Here is a 22,714-nt window from a genome sequence, read left to right on the forward strand (position 1 = left end):
AGGAGCAAACATTGCAAGTATTTTATTCTGGCAAAAGCAATCAATCAAACTGTCAGTGTGGACGGGGGGCTTCAGTCTCACCTGATGATTTTGTTGCAGGCACCACATACCGGGGTCCTCCCACTGTCTTCGGGGGCCTGCTGAGCTGCCTGCAGGATGGAGCTGCGGTTCTGCATAGGCGTCGGCTGGGCCAGCTGCTGGTGCTGGGTCACGACGGTGCTGGTCTTGTCTGGTCGAAAGCGGTCGGCGAAGTTAGGGTCAGTGACCCACGGTGGTCTGCAGGACTGACCAGAGCTGCTTGCTGCTGCAGTCTTAGAGTCTGGACAAAAAGAAACAAGGCGGTTTAATGACAGCGCTTAAAAGACTTGGCTGTGACTTTGGATAATTTCACAAAGGAGGAGGAGCAGCTGTTAATATATTCGCTCTTGTTTTGACAGCTTTGCCTGACATTGTTGCTGCTGATGATCATGTATTGACACTTCAGAATAATAATCTATTAGCACAACCTCTACTGGAGGCTGCTGGGTTCTTTTTACGCATCAGCGGGAGCAGAAACTCACCATCTGGTTTATCTGCTGCTTGGGCCTTGGCAGGTGAGGGAGTTGGCTCAAGGCTGTGGGGAGAAAATGACTAATTAGAAAAGGTACGTGCACAGCACAGACTCACAAAGCTCAGTAGCCATGGTTACTTCTCAATGAATGTCATGTTTGAAGATCAGCATCCATAGCGGCCTCTACTACACTGTGCCACGCATTACCTACTGTGTGAATGAGTCTAAGAATCATCATTACTATTGATCAGTATCTACAGGATTGCAGTTTTCCCACCTGTTATGGCAACACAAGCTGGTTAAGTGTCGTGGATTCAGTTAAATGTTATAGAAAATGCCTTGCTTTGTTTTTTTATTGCTCCCGATTCAATCTAAGTAATATATAATTTAGTACCTGCTGATACCCAATACTATGATCCTGGATAATACACACTTCAAGTATTGTAGATTAGCTATAGTACCTGGTTGCTTACATTTTAATAGTGTAACGACCAGATGAGGCGGACACCTCCATGTTGTAGAGCACAGAGCATTGTGGGAGTTTAGCTATTATGGGAAAACCATGACAAAGTCTTCTCTCGGATTAATGACCTCCAGAAAGCAAGCCTGTTATATATGCTCTTGTATAATGGGATGTAAAAAAGAAATTGTGTTTAGCTTCCAGCTGATGCCGACCAGTTAAAATTTACAAAGACTGACCCTGATCCAGATCTTAAGCTTGGGGACCTTCCAGGAAAATACCCTAGAATGCAATTTAATCCAGTTGTAAAAAAAAATAAAATAAAATACAGTGAGAGGTTACCATCACCTCATTGTGTCTGCAGGGCATTTCACTTGATTTTACAAGCCACTGTGATGCAAATTAATCATATAATTCAAATAATGAATGCCAAAAAATAGATGTGCATCTAATAAACATACAAACTCCGCACCAAAATGGTTCAAAAGCTTCCGTTCTATTGATAGCAATGAGAAACCTGAAGATCTTCTCTGATTGACTGACAACACTCACAGGCAAAGTTTGAAACTCAGACACGTTATGCTGTCACATTTGGATGCCGAAGAGTTTCACTTCAAGCCTGCATGTGCAGGAGTGTTGAAATGAAGAGTTTTCTGCATTTCAAAGTTCTGTTACCTGCAGCAAGCGTCACTATATTCAGAAAATCTTCAAACCATGACTGAGACAGAAAAACAACTTCTGAGCCAAGACAGTGAGCTCTGGAGACGTCTTATCTCGAGAAAAAATATAACGCCGCCTTAGGCATCCATCATGTTTACATCATCAACTGTGCCATCTACGATACACTAATGAAAGATGATGAAATCATGTCTCATTTGCAAAGAAAAAGAGAAAATGTGGAATGATTTACCCTGCATCAGCCTCATTCTATAGTAGTGCCTCCATCACGTTAAGTCTGCATATCAGTTACACTTTTTACATATCCAAACAACTAAACACAAAAAAAGTGAAGCAGGCAGGAGAAGTTTCAGACTTAGAGCTGTAAGCAATCTAGCAAAGAGAAGAATAAAAACAGTTTTCAGAACAGCATAGTCTGAATAATAAAGGACATTAAATCCCTTCGCAATAGCAAGACGGTTGCTTGCAGGGCTGTTGACAGTGAGGAAGTCGGAGCTTTCTGAATTAAGGAAGGTAAGATCCCCCAACGAGTAGTTCTTTCACAGAGAAACTACAGGAAAGGAAGCGAGAAGGCGAGATAAGAAGGATCTCTAGCAGCCTGGTCAAACGGAGGACAGAGCTCGTTTCATCCAGTTTGACACACAAAGCCCGGGTCAGCTGCCCTCCGCTCTGCACGCCGACAAGCCTGCCTTCAGGGACCCCACCTAACAACTCACAAAACAGCATCAGTCAGCACTGCGACCCTGCTTACATTCCCCGCCACGCTCCCCTACATGGCAACAGGCCAACGGCACAGACGTCTCGCACAACTTTGAGAGGTTTCATTTGTTGCACCTCACTAAGGTGACGGTTGCAGGTGCAAATTGGAGCACATCTTCTGCAGCGGCTCCTTCCCACCTGGAGCAGCCTGGATCATGTTTTCTTGACATTTTCACTGCTCTCCTCCTCCTCCTCCTCCTCCTCCTCCCTTCCTCTGCACAGCAAGAGGCTTGATGCGATGCAGGTGCACACTTCCTGCATCACAGACTGCAGACACATTTTTATTTTATTTTTTGCCTTTGACATGGAATGTTTCCTTTCACTTTTCCTGTTCACTCTTTGCACCTCTGATTTCAGATTCACCTCTGTTTTTTTATAGCTTCCACTCCTGTGGGATGCATCGACCTGAGCAACGAGGAAAACAGAAGAGTTTGTTGGCAGCTCAGCATCCGGCAGAGGAAAAAGAGGAGGTTTTGATTTCTCACAGAGCAAGAAGCCACTGACATGTGTCACCTCCACCCAGTGAGGAGGTGAGGATAATGCTGCACTGCAGGAGCAGGAATTTGACAACTAAAGTGTCAAACAATGGTGGCACATGGCTGAGAGGGCAGAGAGGTTCCATTTGTACACGTGCTTCAGGTCTTCCACTGTGTCCAACAAGTTTTATCTTTTATTGTCCTCTTCTTTATTGTTATTTACGTGGCACTTAATGAAATAATCACTACAATTTAGTCATTAATGCATGCTTTTTTTTTCATATTCTAAACTCTATTCACTGAATGTTACCATTCATTTTGTAAATTGACTCTTGCAGCCATTTTCCCTTCTATCCTGTTACTATTCTCTACTGAATATTGTCTTTGTGGTTTTGATGATTTACTCTTTTTTATTTTACAATAGGTTTGTGAGGAGGTTGCTGCCTGAATTGTTTCTTACTACAGTCCAGGTTTCTACTAGGTTTGTCACTTTATACACTTGGATTTGGTGATACAGCCAATTGAAATTTAATTCCCCCACTTACAAAATTATAATCTGAACCTAACTGTCATTTTTGTTTGTTACATGTGAAAAACAACTATTTTCCCTTTATTTCCGTATGTTTTTCTTGTTTCTTTTAAATAGAAACCGTTTATTACAGACATAAAATTCGTGTTACGTTTTTTCCTCACCATCGAAGACAGAACACTTTTTACTCACCTTCTCTACTCTTATTCTCATTACTGCATTCAGGCTTCACCTGCCAGGTTTCTGTTCACATGTTTCTATCACAAACCATTAGGCAGTATCACCTTTAAACTAGTAACCATTACACATTTCTCTCTGTGCCACCTAAAAGGAAAAGAAGCACATTTTCAATCTTGTCCGTGGAGAAGCTTTTTGAATGCTTTCCAGATGCTCTCTTACTGCTTGAAAGTTATTTCTTTTTATCCTGTTGAATAAAGCACATGATTCCTATCAATCAAAAGCTGGTGTTTATGAAACATTGTTTCCCAACAAAACCAATCATTCTCTAAGTCCCGTGTGCAGGACCTCTGCACTGCAGCACTTACTCGACAGAGCATGAATATGGTAATGTTGATCTTTTTCATTACATTTTAAACACTCAGATATTTTTATTTCAGGCATGTTCAAAGGACTAAAGGCTGCATTTCCTTACCGTTTACCTCTGCACTTTCTGAATGTGTATTACTTTACGTGTATGCCCATTTGTAGTTTTTATGCCTGAACGCACAACAATTTTCTCTCTGGGGCAATAAAAGAAACCCTTGAACCCTGATCTTTGAGAAGACACTCCATTAATTCAGACCTGCATAAATACCGAGGAAAGCCCCGTTTCTACATAATCATTCCTCTGCAGTACACCAGGGTAAGTAAAGCAAGTGTTCAGCTGAAGGAAAAAAAAGAGGAAATAGTAATTGGTTATCAGGAAATATATCCTTTTAAGCTTTGTACTGAATAAACAAGAGGAAAAGAAACAGAAGAAAGGACAGGGGAACAAGAGTTGTTTTTTTAGATGTTTTATATATTATTGATGACAGCAGAAAAAAAACAAAAGTACAGATTTATCTTTTATTTCCTTAATGGTTGGAGAAGCCTATTAGATGAGGGGATCAGAAATGAAAACTTTAAAAGGATGAAGAACTCAATATGTAAACAGGCAGAGAGAGAGAGAGAGAGATCAAACAAGGGTCTGAACTTCACAATGAAAGAAGAATAACGAACAGAAAGGCGCTTCCCACTGCTGAGACCCCCCTTCCCACCTTCCCACCAGTTTACTCCAAGTAACGCTTTGTGAAATGGAAAACAGGGCTACAGACACAGTGGTCCACAGTGTTGTCAACAATCAAGTCAGAAATTCAGAGGGAGATCTTACACGTAGGCTCAGTATGCAAGGTTCCACTTTGGGCTTTGTCATCTAGGCTAGGTTTCGTCTACTTTCACTTTGCTTTTCTTTGTTTCCTCAAACTTATTTTGTCAGTCCATCAGTATCTGAAAGGTGAATTTGTGAACTGCCATTAGACAGTCGGCTATCTTCGTCGTCTTTGTCGTGTAGTCGTTGCGGTGTGGCTATCGCTAGCAGGCTCTGGCTGGGCTCTGCGTCCCAGGGCGTCTAGGGTGTCGCTCAGGATTTGATATTGAGGGCGCGAGCAGACCTGTCGTGGTGCCAATCCCTCAGACGGGCATAGCGGGGACTCTGAATCTCAGTGAGGAACTTTTCCCTGACCGCAGGCAACGCAGATATGAAACGGAGATAGACAAGGAGGAAATGGATTGAAGGGGAGAAAATAAATAAAACAAGCAGAAGAGAGCAGGAAGTGAAGTGCACAAAATGAAAGCGTGAAAAAGAAGAGAAAAAAAATGGTGAAAAAGTACATACAGGAAAATGATGGGATAGGTTTGTAGAGAAAATATTAAATAATATTTAACAGAAGAGTTGAGGATATTGCAAGAGATGCTTATTCGCTTTCTTGGCTAGAGTTTCATATTCAACAAAAACCTGAAACAGAAAAACTTCTAGTCTGACTCTGTTCAAAGGTAACAAAACTATTTATACAGTATCTTTTTTTATTTGATTTGTAGGAGAAAATTTTAAAGATAACGTGATTGGTCATTTCATTGATGGCAAAGTCCGTTCCAGGAATAAAACTCACACAGCCATGATACAGCCAGACTTGGGTAGAAACACAAGAATTGATTTTGTTAAACTTAGGCTCAAGCTAACTGGCTGCTGGCTTCAGCTACACATTTATCACAAAGAACACCTCAATTTTCTCATCTAAATTCCTGCGGCAAAGCAAACAAGCAAATTAAAGGATGCTATCAAACACATTCTTGCGCTAATGTTCAGATCACACCATTTAAAAACGTAAAATGCAAAAGGCATGTGCAATTCACACCACCCATGCTGGCATCTATAGCAGTGAAATCACAACAAATAACTAGAGGTCGATTGAAAAGTTGAGATATTTCTGCCAAACTGAAGCTTCCACACACGAGCGCACAGACACAAGTACTTGTGATAGTTTAAATTAGTGACAATCCGGTTTTTACCTGGACCTCTTCATGCTTTCATCATCTGGGTCCTGCACTGAGAATTTCAGGAGAGACACACGTCAGAACGCCTCTCTGACTAAAAACACACACACCTACTGCTGGCTTTGACAAGTATCCAGCTGATTACACACAAAGACAAATATGATAAGTGATTCATTCTATTTAATGGTGCTGTTTTTTCCTGTGTTTAGTTTATGTGTCAGACTGGTAGGACAGTAGCTTCCTCCACAGCTGAAAAATGGGTAAACTAGTTATCCGACTTTCACTCACAGTGATACATGCTACGATTAGATCACACCAGATTAACTGCAACACGCCTCCCTTCTACACACCGTCAGAGAGGCCTGCCCCAACCTATCGCTCTCGGTTATGCCTGGCTGAGGCCCTGACTTACTGAAGTCGGTGCCTGTGAGCTGGGCGAGGATGCGGAAGGAGCGCGACTGGGTGGTGCCAGTGCGAGGCTGCCAGTCCTCAGTGTCCTCGATCAGCCTCTTCTTGCTGCGGTCGTTGGGGATAAAACAGGGGATGTTCTCCACCCTGAGGCCGTGCCTGCACACACACCCGGCAGCAGCAGCACACGGCAGGCGTGGTTAACACAATCCTGTCTGGGGACTACCCACACACCCACTCAAACACTCAGTCATCAGGTGACCTTGAAAATAGGGGACAGCCTGAACAGATCATGCAATACTTAACGCTTAGTGTCACGCAATAAGAGAACTTAATGGGTACCATTACCAAGATTTCTCTTGGGCACACTCTGGAGTCTCATAAATTGACATCATCACATTAGAGATCATATTTATAACTGTCATTAAAATCAAAGGGAGAAAAGCTGACAGGCATCAGATTCTAGCCTTGTCGGTGGAAAGATTTTTCTACCTAATTAAGCTTTTTTTTTTTTCCCCAACAAACAACTTATGAAGAAGCATAAGCAAAAACTTGCCATTTCAAAGACATCTTTTCAACACAGCTGTAGGTCAACCGCAGCATGCAGAACTCAACAAGCAAGTAGAGGATAAAAGATGAACAGTCACTAATGAACTGCCATCTCTGTTATGCAAACCCAATCACTGAATCTATCAAAGAGAATCAGCTCTTCTCTCTTGTCATAAATAACCTACTGCAATGACAGCACAGCCAGCATGCAGCTGCCCCTTACTTGGGCTCGTGGAAGATACCATCAAAGTAAATTTGTTCACCCCTGTGGAATAGACCAAAGATCAAATTAAAAGTTTGAGAGAAAAAAAGAGAGGAGAAGTGAATAAACAGCAGAAGATTTAGAATGAGGAAAGAGATTATTAGTCTTGTTCAACGTAAAGGATAAAGAACTTATATGAGGATATAGTGTTGTGGATTCTAATGCAACAGGGATCCAGACAAGGGGTTACAAGATGAGGCCTTTTTTTAGACTTCTCTCTAATCTTTGCATTTAGCTGTAAGTTGTAAGACAACTTTACGGTAATTTAGCCTCATAAAACACTTTTTTTAAGCACAAAACTGGTCGGTAAAGATAACCCATCTGTGAAAGGGCACAAGTAAACACTGTTTGTTTTAAGAGCTCCTGGGTCTAAAGCATTGCAAGTTATTGTACATGAGTTAAAAGGCAAACAAGCAATTCACGTTATACTGGATTGCAAATGAAGAAAAGAAATATACTAACTTGTCAAGAGCTTCCACCTGTAGAGTTAAAAGTAAAGAGGGAAACAAAGTGGAAAAGGATCAGAGATCAGCTTTGGGGAAAAGGAGAAACAGAACATGTCAACATACAACAAAGGTGATGAACGAGAGGAGGTCAGAAATCTGGCAAAATGCAGAAAGCATGCAATAGGTGACATGACACATGCAGTTATTGTCAACAGGCTCTGTGAGAGACAGACAGCATTGTTTGTCTGTCAAATCATCTATTGTCACCCTGACCCAAAATGACTCAGTGGGCCGAGACAAAACCTTTGCTGTTCTGCTCCTCTTGTCCCAGTACACAAACGCTTTACACAGTTATGTAAATGAATGGAGCTTCTGCCAAAAAAAAAATCCAAACTAATTTCTGTGCCACCACTCTTAGTTAAATCTTACTTGCGCTCAGATGTCTCGTAAATAATCATAAATGTCACAACGGTGACGCATTGTCAGCACAAACAACAGAACACAAAACCTGTTTTAATACTCCAGGCCCAGACGCATCAGACTCTTGCTGTTTGCATCCAGCTTCTTTTTAGTGGAGAACCCAACAATGTCATCCACAAACTGGGCCGACAGTTATGATTAAGCTCCACTCTTTCTAAAGTTGAGTGGGGGAATGTGGACATCAAGAGAGAAACTCCAAAAGCCTCTCTAGAGTAAGAAAGCGAGGCTACTCAAGAGCACCAGGGCAGTAAAAGCTGTGTGAGAACCCAGCAGCAGAATTTATGAGGAAGACTAAATATAGCAAGAGACCACATCTCACCAGTGGTTGCAGTCAGAGCTCTACCATGACCCAAATTACAGGAGCTGGACTGGTCTATGCTTGAAGATCATTTCATGCCATACTGCCACTTTCAGGATTACTTAAAATATGTTCAAAAATGGATTCCCAGAATCCTTGTAAAATCGCAAAACTGAGCTGTAAAATTAAAAAAAAAAAAACTGCCAAAACAAATCAGAATTGATCAATGAAGCTTTCAAGGAGAAACTTCACTTTTCCAATGCAACAGATCAAATATTTATCTGAGGGGACTACAGATTTCTCTGGAAAGTTTTAAAATTTTGGATGATAAAGTTTCATTCATTTATAAATTAACTTAAAGTTTTCATTACCCCTCAAATGTCAAAAAAATAAAATAAAATAATTGTGCGGTCTTGCAATTTAGTAAAGGTTGACAGAGAGATTGCAAATTTCTAGTGACCTCACCACAAAACTGAATTGTTTTCAAGCGGAGTGCACATAAGAAAGTGACTTAATTTTGCCTTTTAACTGATGTAGTGATGTTTGCAACTACAAAGTTAATACTACACCAAATAACCCAGCTTCTAAAAAATGAAGTCCAAAGTGCAGTGCAGAGCAAGTCTAAAAGTATTTTCATAAATTTGAAATTCCATTCTTTTCCGTTTCTTTCTAGCAGACTATTAACTGGAGATGCAAGACACAAATAATGATCAGTCAATAACCCATCTGTCAAAATAGCAAACCGGTTTAAAAAGATATTTTGCAAGAATATATTGCATATTGTGTGTTCAATTTGTGTGATGTATCGTTACTACGCTTAAAAAAATAGTGTTGTATTATTTCTCTCTGACACACTTTAGAGGACTAGCCTTACACTAAGTCTTTGTAGTGAAATGTTCAGATATATATCATGGGGTTTGCCTTTGTCTTCAAAAGGGATGCATCTCCTCCAAAATGTGACAGAGTAAACAGATTGTGTCCTCCCAAAATGAGTTATACACGCACATTGAGGAGGATAAGAACAAAAACTTCGATTGGAGGAAAAAAAAAATCTATATTCACTAAAATAAATCATAACATCCACAGTGGCCAAAACACACAAACAAGAGTTTATAGGACCGTAAACCTGTGACTGATTATTGGCACATCAATCACAAACCTCTGCTTTTGTCATCTGGTAATTCCACTGTAGAGGTCTTTCAGCTGGAGCCTGAATTGTATATTTCAGCTAAATATTCCCACCTATGCGAGCAACTCCACAGTTTATCTCAGCACAATCTATGAAGTCGGCTTCCCATTACTGCTGGTGCGTTTGGCAGTAGTTACAAGAGAAAGGATTTTGTGTTTGCTATTCGTGTGTTGTAACTATTGGCAGTGTTATTCAGTTGATCTCTGCAGTGAGTCAGCATACATTTGTTATATTTATCTTTTCTGTGACATAATTTTGGCAATATACTGCCACAGTGATTGAAGTAAATTCGTCTAAATCCTAAAGGAGTTATTCTCTCTTTAGTGTAAAAGCAGAATAATGAGACCTCAAGAATACCATTAAAACCACATTGCGGTTCCAAATGTAATAGTGTCTATTTATCCACCTACCCATTCTGTGGCTGTTGTGTACTGGCATGGCCTTGTGAGCGCTGAGTGTTAAGTTTAGGCGAGTAGGCCACAGGTTTAATAACAGGTCCTGAGTTGGCACTACCACCACCTGCTGTAAATGGTCTCGCCATCTTGTTAATGGTTGTGCTTGGGGCAAAGGAGTACTTTGGCTGAGCAGAAGCCGTAGCAAGTGAGTCCTGTGAGGGTGTGGGAGAAGGAGACAATGCAGCACAGTGCATGACATGCAGTTAGACATTTTTTTGACACGCACAAAAGAAGTTCCGTCAGCTGTTGCACAATCCCAAGCTTTTCCAGTGCAAGCCAATATTTTCTCATAACAAATGATTACTTCGTACTGCAGCAGCAGCTCTGTCAAAGCCTGCAGGCTTTTCTCTACATGGAAGAAGTGCTTAAGAAGTGTGAACACAGCCATTTTACTTGTGCTGGCAGTCGGCCAAGGACTGGCCAAAGTAATCTGTTACTGCTGCTAAAATGAAAATGCTCAAAGTAAGAAACTGTCATATATAACTGACATGTCTCACTAATGAGATTTCTCACTGAGCATTATGCATGGGCTGCAAAAGTACACGTACTAAAATGGAACACTGACTTTGTGTTTGTACGACGTGCCAGCTGCTCATAAACACAGCGTGCAGCACGAAGCAGTTCATGACACATTTGTACTATTAAAAGTAATCAGTTGAACAAGTGGCTCTCTCGAGGCTTGACAGCGAAACCAAACGCATCAGCGCTTATCTGCTATCAGGGATTGTGCAAGGCATTACAAAATAACCTACAGGAAATTCCAAAAGCAACAGTCACAGCACTCCATCCAGCAAACAACTCATTTAGCAACTCACTGATGCTTGGCTAATGCACAGTGCACGGACTCAGTGAGAACTTGGCAACGCAGGTGATTCAGATGAATTTAAACACAAAGTGACATAACAGACTGTTGAATCCAATAGTGAGTAACGCTTAAGGAAGTCTCAAATTCAGTGTCACAGTGGTCCATGCCAAACCATCCAGGTGTTCATACAGAGGTGAGCTCAGCGTTTCAGTCTTACCTTCTGGTCTCCACCCGCTTTGAAAGCTCTAAAGAAAGAAAAGAACGGCAGTAATTAAAAACACTCATATAAGCAGACATTACTATGTGAGCAAAGTTGCAATTTAGAGTTATCTTAAATCTCCTTTGCAACACTATTTCTCACATAACTACACAGAAATATTATTTTTCATAAATTAGTATGTATTCTACTACACTGGAAATATCTATGATAAATATAGTCACAATACGGTGATACCAGTTTCAACCAAGGTGAAAGATAAACTAATAAATTAATCCCACACAACACTAAGTGGCTCATAGAAGGAGTTCTGTAATAACTTGCACAAATTCTAATCACTTATATTATTAAACTCCTCAAATGACTGAATGAAACAGAATGCATTCACAATATCCACTATAAATATTCAGTGCGTCTTATTTAAAACCATAAAATTTACTGGATACCTGATATTCACAGCTGACATTTGGGATTATAACTTCAAGAAGGTTTCCATATGTAAACATGGTTTAGAAAACTGACGTAAAATGGTTTATATTTCTGATATATAACGCTGCATCGATCCCTACCTAAAAATTTATCCTTCAACATTTTATCAGCCACATGACTGAGGTGAAAGATACGATGGGAAAAACTTAAAAAGAACTAAGTGGTTAGAAACAGTTGCATTTTTCTATTAAGGCACCTCAACTTTTCCACAACTGTCCACAAATTCACCCACGTAGCTGCCGCGGTGTTAACTTTAATCACATTACTGCAGAGCCTTTGCTGACTGAAGCAGCACAGGAGACGTTCATTAGAATATCTTTACACATTAAACACGGAGGCGCCCGGCTTTACACTGCTGCTGGCACTTAAAATACCCAAACATAAATCACTACCGTCCCGACTGATGTCTGCATGCTACACAAAGCACGCCAAGGGTTAAACTGGAGTGAACCAGCCCTGCAGTCACCCTCATTTTTTCAGGCTGTAATCAGACACAGAACAATGGGCAGCATTTCCTGTGACAATGAGAAATGAAGAAGCGCTCATGCCACTGCCTGCTTAACCTCTGATAGAGTGACGTTAAAGGCAGAGTGACAACAGGGCTGAATAGATAGAGAGTGGAGCGAAGGGAAGGCACACCGACATGTCTGTACATGTCACGTTTCTGGGAAGACAGATTAATGTGACATGCATGGTGCTTAAGCTTACGTTAACCCACAATTTGATGAGTCACACATGAAACCAGGAGCATAAGGAATGTGTGCGATTGCTGTTGTGTTACTGTACTTTTGTTCTGGTCTGCATTTCGGCATGTTAGACTTAAATGAACAAATGTGGAGTTGATTAAGTCGCCGTTTCTTGGAAGAAATTAGTTTGCCTGGGCTGAGTCTGACCTGTGTTGAAACTGTATATGCATACTGCATGAGATCATTTCCTACCTTATTTCATGGATCACTTATTTTAGCTGATGCGTGCTTGCCTTCCAAGCTGATGTTAGATAAAGGCAGAAATTTCATCGCAAAAGCAAAAAAAAGAAAAAACTTCTCCCATGATACTGTAATCAACTTTTCACACATCGGCGAAATACTCCAACCCCAGCCCTGCAGGCCAATCACTGTCAGGGAAACACTGAAATACAGACCTAATGTGTCCCTGTAGGTGCTGCATGATCTCCTTCCTTTGAAGCTGAAAATCTATTGCCCATATTTTTTGGATTCCGTTCCCCATAAAAGGCTCTGGATAAAGCTTAAACCTTTCCCATAAAAAAAAAGACACAAGATGATCATTGGTGCTGAACAAAATGAGACACTAAACCAAACAATAGGCCATATCTCATCACCGTGCAGCTGTCCTCCTCTCTTGACATAAAAGCACCGTGGATGGCAGCCAAGATGCGAATAAATAAAACTGACAATCGCTCCCTCTCTGAGAAGTGTTTCAGGAAAACAATATTTGCTTTTCTTACAATATAATAACAATAGGACAGGGTGAGATGAAGACAGGAGAGTGGGGATTCCTGGGCAGGGAGTCATTGGCGGAAAAAAAAGAAGAGAGGAAGAATGTGAAATGTTTACAATAGCTGGACTCCACAAGGAGATGAGAAATGGAGGAGGCAAACCGCAGAGTCTAGGAGAAGCATGGCTGGTGTTAAGTAAACACGCTGGCTTATTACAGGTCTATCAAAATATTACACCACTCCCTGTGAGATAAAGGCGAAGGAGGAAAAGCTTTTTTTTATTATTTTCTTTTAACACAAAGGAATACATCAGGAGTGGGTCTTGTTGGCTTTATGAAGGGAAAAAAAAAACATTTAACTACATATGATACGCAAGACTGCAGCAGTAACATTACAATCACAATCTGTTCTCCATCTCCATGAAAGACAGGGGCAGTTTGTCAGTCCACTGCAAGGCGAACACAAGGAGACAGCCAATAAGAGGCACACTCACAGCCAAATTAAAATCACTAATTGAACTACCATGCATGCCTTCGGATATTTTATTGATGAAAAGTCAGAAAAGATTTGTGAATTCCTTTTGGAATGTGGGAGAAAACCCACACAAGCACTTGCAAACTCCACAAAGAAAGAACCCATTGCTACACTTTGCCAACCAAAAACCTGCTCCGAATGGTTTTATTTATAAAACGTCAGAAAATAGTGAAAATTCCTTTATCATTCCCCATACTCCAAGGTTCACATCTAAGAAACAGAAACCAACCAGTGTTTGGCAATCTTGTGTAACAATAGCTAAAAGTTTTATTCAGCTTTCATAAGGAGAAGATTTCTGTCGATTCACTGATGGAGTAATCAACCAGCCTCTCTATTTTATATTACTAAAGAAACACATGTTTTCTGGTCCCTTACTTTGATGTTGCAAAAACCCCAATTAACAGAGTACAAATGAGGAAACAAACTGGGCAGGCAGTCTGGACTTTGCGGTCACAGCAGCTACATTTTTTTTTTTAACATATTGGATAGCAGGCAGCAAACACTCAGCTGGATCTCTAAATCTGAAAGTGTTAATTTAAGTAATGGTTCTGCTTTGTGGACAGTCATGTAAAGCGAACAAAGAGGATTTGTAAGAATTTAACAGCTGAGTCTCTTGGCAGGCAACAATAAAGTGAACAAGATAACACATCTCTTTTCTTTTTGACTTATGAGGATCACAAAATTAAAACTAGTCCCATGACAGCAGCAGGTTCATCTTTATTACTTAACAATTCAATACCTTCTCATTTTCTGAAGGTTTTAGGTTCTTGAGTGATTACGTTTCGTCTTCCTTTTGGGAGGGAAATCTTTTTCTTACAATTAAGCTCCTTATGAAACATTTTGGCTTGTACTCTAAAGATATACTTTGTCACGGATTTCCTGACAGTGGCTTCCTGAGCAGGTGTAAGTGCTGCCTATAGGAAGGTTATCCAGTGCTAATTAAAATTACTCAAGCAAAATTTAAAAGAAAACTGAGTTCCCCAGCTCTCACTTAACAACAAAGTGCTTTAATCTGAAGAAAGTTTCTCTAATTTTATTACAAAGTGGAGGCCTAATGTAAGGTTCCCAAGGTTGCCTTGAAAATGGTTTATTTGAACAGAACAAAGGCCAGTGTATCCACTAACAGCAGTTGGCATGCATATCTGCTGCTAAGTGCAGACTACTCGCTCCTGCTCTAGCTTCTTTTTGACGATAAGGACAGAATATCACTGTTAAATGTAAGCGAGAAAGGATTCAGAGAGTGGGTGCATCTGCCAATAGCACACAATCATCTGATTATTTAAATGCACGATCACTCTTGAGAGGCTATTAACCTGCATAGCAATTTGAACTGGCCTCCAAATACATAGACAGGCAGACAGTAACGCAGATTTTTGGAGAACATTTTAATTCTGGGAATAGCTGCCATGTATGAGGTTGTGCAAAATATCAAGGTAGTCAGATTGGTGACCACTAAGTTACAGTCAGTGTCTTTTATTGTACCTCTAGCCAAAATGCCATCATAGTGTGCAGGATTACGCCAGGCTGAACTGTGCACCCACCTTATAAACCAGTACACCAATACCTAATTTGTTTCAACTAGTCCATACTAACAAGCATTTTTTGGATAACAACATGGGACACAAAAACCACTAAAAATAGACCACATCAATATGCCTTTTGCAGTTCTGAATTTGTAGAGGGAGTAATAACCCTGCAGATGGAATTGGGCACACTTTTATGAAAGATATGGGTCAGACCAGGAGTCTGGGAAAATTGTTTTTTCATCTAAACCTCGCAATTTAGGATTGATGTGCAAAGGCATAAAGTGCTTTATAAATTGCTATGTTGTACTACTATCTGCACCTGCAATTCGTTTTTGGCTCCAGACTCACCAAATCATACTGAAATCTGCTCAGAAGTTCTTCAAATATCCTGCTAACTACTGTAACAGCTAAAGAGGCAAACAGGATCAAAAACATAACCTCCCTGGCAGAAATAATTACTTTTTTTCCGCAGTATAAACTAGTGGGGTTATGACTTTGGAGTAAAAATGAATTTGAGTCGGGTCCAAATCTAAAACTAATTTAAGCCTTGGGGAAGTAAAATAATGGAATGTGTGTAATGATAATTTTAATGTATTTTCCGGCTATCTGTCATATTGGGGCAAATTTCAAGGACATTATTTTATCTTATCGCGTACGAGTAAGAATGCAGGAGGGTCTGTGTTGTACAGTGATTTATGCTGCTGTTTGAATGAGATTAAAGGTGGGGTGAGTGATCATGCAGCGTTTGGTTGCATCATGCATAACCAGACGACTCACTTGCTGAGGCTGAGGGTGAGAGAGTCTGTTGCCGCTCTGATCTTGTTCTGTGCCTCCACATGGGTCATGTCCTCGGCGTTGGCGTCACCGATGGACACCACCCAGTCTCCCACTCCGACACCAGCCTGAGCCGCCTTTCCGCCCGGCGTCAGCTAAAGGTGAAGAAAACAAAAGAATTTAGACAGAGGTTAGAGAACGACGTGGAGAAGGGAAAATGATGGCAGCAAAAATGGAAAATATGCTTTAAAGAGTGGTGTGATTTTTGCACTTAAGTTCACTTTTGTTTGATTACACAAGTCAACATGGCAGGTCTTAAAAACAAACACATTTCAAAAAGAACAGTGTAAAATGACCTAAAACATCACAGTGTGCCTCCTCTACATGTCCGCAGCTCAAAGCAAAATGAAGGACGTTTGAACACAAAACACTGTGTTCTGTTGACTTTGCTGTAATGTCGGTTAACGCTTAATCATCAGCTTGAGGAGTCTGTATGTCTCTGGGTCCATCTCACTCAACACTACCAGGAAAAGGCATTATGGGTCATCATGATGTCATCAGTCTGCAGCATATGATTTACTGCAGATGTGATTTAAAACCATGAGACAAACTCATGATAGCTGCAGACAAGGACCATATGCTACCAATAGTCACATCATTTACTGGAAGGAACCATCCACTTTTCCCCAGGTAAGTCACCGACTGACAAAAGAATGACATCATCCTGTCATAGTGTCATGGAGGCTGCAGACGTATCAAGTCAGAGCTGGAGTCTTGTTACAACAGGAAGAACCTGACATAGTCTGTACAGGCTGTAATGGTTTTCAACATTTGCACATAATAAACTGTCTGCCAGGTCCTCTCACATCACTAATATCCAGAGCAGAGATGCCAAATCATGTTTAGTAAGGGCTTAGTCAGCTTGCCCATGCAGCTTAATGAAACTTGAGACTTGTGTCAAATTCTCAGATAACTGGAGAACAAAGTGTTCAGCATCAGATAAATGAGCGAGCGCCAGGATTTCTGGCAAAAAAAACCCTATTAGGATTACTCTCTGATGTCACGGATCCCTGCAAATGTTAGCTCATCAAAAGCTCAGAGGACTCAGCGGTTCAATCAATAGTTTTCTGTCATGTTCAGCTAAGCCACCACACTTGTCGCTTTGATTTTGCACATTAAACATAAACACTTGTGCAAGCGGGGAGGTAATATTCTCTGTAAACTGATGACAGCTCTGGCTGGAAAAACTACTCTGCACCCCCGGAAAGGCAGTGACGTTAGAGCTGGTCTTGAATCAAAACATGGCAAAGCTAAGAATAGGAAGAAATGCACTCCTCTGAGGCAGTCCAAGTTACACATATTTTACAGCCAAGTTCAAACATCACTTTAATTGGCTCTGATTTGCACTCACTGGAAGCAATTAGAGGGGTTAAGAAAGAAATCATTTTTGCCAGTTTAGAAAGCACTTCAAAGAGTTTTAACAGCTTACACTAGAGAAAAACAACTAGACGTGGACGCATGTGATAGATTCTGAAAAAAAGTCAGGCATAATGCCACTGAGGTTCGCCACAGAGAGCTGCAGTCCTGCTTCTCTTATTTCTAGTATCTTGGATAGCAAAACGTCACCATCTCATAATTTTGCCAAAATAAAACAATTATTTAATTAGCGTTAAATCACAACATATCCTATTAGCTTTAATCACAGGAGCACTGTCAAAGTCTCATGGGAGCTGTTTAATGCTAACAAAGTGAACGCTCCAATAAAAAGCAGTTGTACTAAAATGTTAGCCAGGATAGTGGTAAATACAAATGTGGTACAGAACACGGACAGAAAACCCCACTAACTTCTGTAAGAATTAATAAACAAGCTCCTTACAAGAGTTACACTTAACAGTTTAGCAAATAAGTGCATTGGAAAGAGTCAACAGTGCTCTCCAGCACCATCAACAAAATAAAACGAATGAATATCTTTTCAAAGAATGCTATTTATAACTCCAGTAGAGTTTCAGAGACTTTGAAAATAAATGCCAAGGAGCACAGACACTGTTCTGGAAGGTCCTGGTGGTCCAAGACCTTATGTATTCACTTTACCATTATAGCATGTATTGCAGACATTTAAATACAGTGTAAGATTTTCAAAAAAAGAAGAAAACATAGAAAGCTATAAAGACTCCAGATTGTATATTTTGTGCATGTGTGTCTATGTGGGTTGTGCTGATGGACATGGACACCTGTGCTTCTGGCTCAGGTTCAGAGTGCAGCTGCTCCCTCACTTGAAAAGGCAGCAGTTAAAGTTGCTGCGCTCAGATCTTTGGTGGGTAGGGGGTGGACAGAAACCCTATACCCACCTCGTTCTCCTCCCTAGAGCAGTTTGTCAATACAGCGAAGGACAGTGCAAAACATTTTCTTGTTCTTGCAACACACTGCATTTACACAGGATTGATGTGTCAAAAGTCAAAGACAGCATCTTGATAATTCCTTTTGTACACATGACAAATGAAAAGCAGGTTCATCGTATCGCGCTTCATTTCAAGCCAATGTGATTCACTCGACTGGCGTCGCATATGTGCAACTTAAAGTATTCACAACTACAGAGATAGCCACCAAAGCCAACAGTTACGGTATGCTTCAAGATTTTCTGGCAGAGCACGGTATCAGAGCTGGTCTGGTATGCTATCAAATTTCAAAGCATTAGCCAACCTTCCAAAAAGCAATGCCTTGAATTCACCTCTGAAGTGCCTCTCATGAGTGGCCTTACAGGTGAGCCAGGGCCTCATACTTGCTCTCAGCTGCTTGCGCTTGTTTAAACCAATAATGCGCTAAAGTTTATCTACAGCTGGTGATATACTGGCTAAGTAACTCTGCAGCAGCTCACTTTTATTCTTTCCACGGCTATTTGGGGGCCGAGAGACAGTCTGTCCTTACATCACTCACACGGCACAGCTGATGCAAAGCCATAAATATCACTCTGAGAAATGGAAAACCAAACCTGCAAGTACGCAGTCCCCCTGTAATGACTGCAGTGGAACACCTAGCACTAACTCACCTTAAAACACTGCTCACAACACAAGACATTTACATCCAAGCAGAAGAAATGCCCCCTGCGGCCAATCTATCAGTACATACTGAATTATTAATCCACCCCTCTAACAGGGCTTCTTTCCCAGAGTCTGTGTGCTGACAGACAGAGAGGGAGTGTTTAAGAGAATACCAGTGATAACGCAACAGATGGCCTCAAGTCAGACAGGCAGAAAAACAGTAATAGAAGACTCTGACACATCCAGCTGTGGTGGTGGAGAGACGCTCTCAAATCTCTCCACTTGCTTATTGACATGACATCATTTGTAATTTCCTCTGAACATTGATTTCAGTGGAGTGGCATGCGTTTGTCGATAGGAACCAGATGGCACTCAGGAGAATCAGTTATGGTATCATCATGTTTATAGAATCGCAATGGCACGAGATCTGGGACAGATATACGGACCAACTCCTCAGAGGAGTTGTAGGGCAGCAACACAGTGCAGTACGCTCAGTTGAAATGGCACGATGGCGACGTCTTGCTTCCTAAATTTTACGTCTAGGCTGCTGAAACAGGATGCTGGCGCAAACATGTGGAAAGAGAACACAACTTGACTAAAAGAACATCCCCATCATTTCAAGGTCGAGGAAGTCTTGAGGAAAGTAAGAATAAAAGTTGGCACACTTCTACCATGACCACAAAATTACACTACATGCAAACCAATTACAGTAAAGTTTGAGTTCTTCCTGATCTAGACATGTTCTTGGCTAAATACTTGGATTTTAAATATGAAAACATGTTTACTAGTCAAGCTTAGCCTTACTCATATTATGAAAACATCTGAATAATGTCTTCTGTGGCTTTGTGAGAGCTTTATTGTGCCTAAGAAAATAGCCTGGTGATGTCATTGAAAAAGACTAGAAATTTATGTCAGGAATACTGCTTTACAATCTGGAGATGCAGAGTGTAAAAGACATGGCATTCACAATGCACTGAAGGTGTAACAAAACACACCATCAAACTGCATTATGGAAAATGTAGAACCTTTTTTCTGGACATTGACTCACATTTGAGACTAAAATTGAGGATATCGCTGCCTCTGCTGCTTTAATTTTGACCAATTTTTAAATCTGTCCATCGCAAGCCCGCCAACTTTATGGAAATGCAATGCTAAATAGCAAGACTGTCCCTTTAAATCTTACTTCAACGCAAGCAACATTAAATTTTCAACCCTAATAAAAATTTCTGAGCAGCATCAAGTCCATGTTCAGGTTTTGTAGAGAGGATGGCCATGAAATGAAGAGTATTTACAGGCATGCAAGGCTGTGACTAGCATCAGTTTTATAATGTCAGTTTTATAAAGACAGGCTTTCCTCTTGTTTTTCCTCAGTATGGTGAAGGGTCATAAACAGCCTCATGACTTTACTGGTCAGAAATGTGTAAATATCTACTCCCAAGAAAACTAAAGGAGATTAAGCTGAGCCCCAAGAGCAGAACGCTGATATTTAATGAGCCAAATACGAGTTATGCACATATTTTCTTAACTGATAAATTGATGTAGATATTATGTTAAGGTCAAAAAGTTATTTTTTCCTCCCTTTCACAGTGACTTAAAAATAATGGCCATCGTTCCTCTGATCTCACTGGGAAAGTATTCCTTTGAGATCGGAGGAGTCCATCATAAGTATGAGTTAAGTGAGTGTGGAGGACATATTAGACACAGAAAGGAGACAACAGGATTGTCTGTTGGCAGCAACAGGGTGGATACGAGAAAAATCCCTGGAATGCTGAGAAAACATAGCTTCCCAGTCCCACAGACAGAGGAAGGAAACAAGAGCATTTGTACAGCATGGAAACTAATACACCAACTCACACAGACAGGAGGTAACAAGCCGCAGACTCACTAATCTGCAAATCAATACAAAGATTATCAGAATGACTGTTTGAAGTGCAACTAAAAAGGCTAATTAAAAAAAAATTAAGTAATTCTCAATGTTACAACACCACAGCGTGATCAAACTAAAATGATCAAAAAGAAGAAAAAAAAAATCAGCTTTAACAATCCTAGTCTCAAACAACGCTAATAATCATCTAATCTTTACAGAAAACACTTAGACACATTGATCTTTGAGCAGCTATCATTTGAAATCTCTTGCTTTCCAGAGATTCTGAAGAGCCTTTTGTCTTGTCACTCCACATGTTCTTCATTTTATAAATCACTTTTAACCGACTGTCTGGGCTGGGATGCTTATCTCATAATCTACAAACCAGAAAAGAAAGACCACCCATCCACACGCTACATTCATCTAATGCACACCCAGTATGCTCATGGCTGAGTTTTCTTCTTGTTACTAAGGAATACTGAGCATCTTTGCGGTTTACAGCCCCTTGTTGGATTGTTTTCATCCCCTGCAACTGTGGGATTCACTGTCCCTTCTTTTATGGCAATCACAATGAGAGTTAACAGTCCCTGAGAGGTAAAGAGAGGAAGCCTGTCACATCTTTATCACTTCTGCACCCTGAGGCCTGCTGGCTGCTGCAACATGCAACATATACTAGCCACTGACCAGTCGTTAAACATCCAAGTTTAAAAGTGCTGTTTTCAGATATGGAGCGAATATCAATCTCACAGAAGACTGCTTAGAGTAACTTGAGTCCGACGAAATTTATGACCACGCTCGGGGAGAAAAGTTTTGAAAATATGAACCATATTTTTCTGTCAGCAGGGAAAATAATCAGCATGCGAAATGTACCTGGACTGCAGGAAAGCTGGCCTCCACACCGCTTGATTAGTCAAGATAATTCAACTGGAACCACTGAGTCATCCATTGATATTCACCCTGCAGTACAACTAGCCTGTCGAGACTGAAACTCTTCCAAGTCAACAGCTACGTCCCGCCCAAAATACCTGCTTTGTGTGGGGCCATTCATCAAATGCAGTTTTTACATCTGTTTGGTCTTTAAAGGGTAGAAGAAAATGTTTCTTGTCATGAATCCAAAGGGAACATTGTGTTTCTTAGTGCAATGTCTGCCAGAACAGAGCAAATACGAGACATGTACCGACAAGGCTGGTGATAACTGCTCTTCTCACTGCAAGATTACGTCAGCTCCACACACACACACACACCACAATGCGATGCTACCTACAACACAAGGTACACCGAATTAATCAAAGCAACACAGAGCAGAGCATTTGATTGCCGTGTTCCCTCTTAATGTTCAATTATAGGGTTTTTCCTGACTCAGAATGGGCCTATGGGGGGTGACTTCCAACAACAGTAAACACACACAGCCCACATAGAGTATAAGGAAATTAGTCTGTACTACCATATCTGACTTAAACCTGTGCATTTTCCTGTTATTTCTGTCCACTTGCTTGAGCAACTGAAATCACAATTTGGAAGACCAGCTTAAAAAAAAAAGTACATCCATTTTTTTATTCTCAATTTGGCACTTTGAATTTTACTTTGGCACTGGTTAAAACCTCTCTGGAGGTTGTCAAAACTTCCTCTATGCAGGAGAACCCTGTACTACAAGCACGCAACCTTTTAGCAACTACAAAGAACCGAGAGCTCAAATGAGTCATGATGTTTATTGCACATTTGGGGTCAAAGATTATTACAATCCGATCCTCACTGAAACAGGAAACTGCAAATACTAAACAAAACTACAGAATTAATGAATGCAAGTCAGTCTAACACTTACAGATCAGCACAGTCTCTCAGCTAGTAACACCACAATGCTAAAGGAAAACAAGATCTGTGTGCGTAATAGCTGGCAGCAAAGCTGGAATGCGTGTGGGGCTGCAAGTGTGAGTCTGTAT

At 40.7% G+C, this 22,714-nt stretch overlaps 1 protein-coding gene across 3 annotated transcripts in view; it reads right to left on the bottom strand.

Annotated features, from left to right (window-relative positions):
- Positions 1–22,714, bottom strand: part of pdlim7 (PDZ and LIM domain 7) — a 31,089-nt gene that overhangs the window by 5,045 nt on the left and 3,330 nt on the right. For 2 of the 3 annotated variants that reach the window (XM_022195930.2, XM_022195939.2), the window contains exons 3-7: positions 15,876–16,027; positions 11,094–11,121; positions 10,027–10,223; positions 561–613; positions 82–319 (exon numbers count right to left, since the gene is read on the bottom strand). In XM_022195930.2, the coding sequence (XP_022051622.1) occupies positions 82–319; positions 561–613; positions 10,027–10,223; positions 11,094–11,121; positions 15,876–16,027 (668 nt within the window). Of the gene's footprint in view, positions 1–81; positions 320–560; positions 614–7,665; positions 7,683–10,026; positions 10,224–11,093; positions 11,122–15,875; positions 16,028–22,714 lie in introns of all 3 variants that reach the window. The other variant, XM_022195946.2, reaches the window with a different exon arrangement.

This window comes from Acanthochromis polyacanthus, chromosome 10, assembly GCF_021347895.1.
Source record: "Acanthochromis polyacanthus isolate Apoly-LR-REF ecotype Palm Island chromosome 10, KAUST_Apoly_ChrSc, whole genome shotgun sequence".
NCBI classification, from domain to species: Eukaryota; Metazoa; Chordata; class Actinopteri; family Pomacentridae; genus Acanthochromis; species Acanthochromis polyacanthus.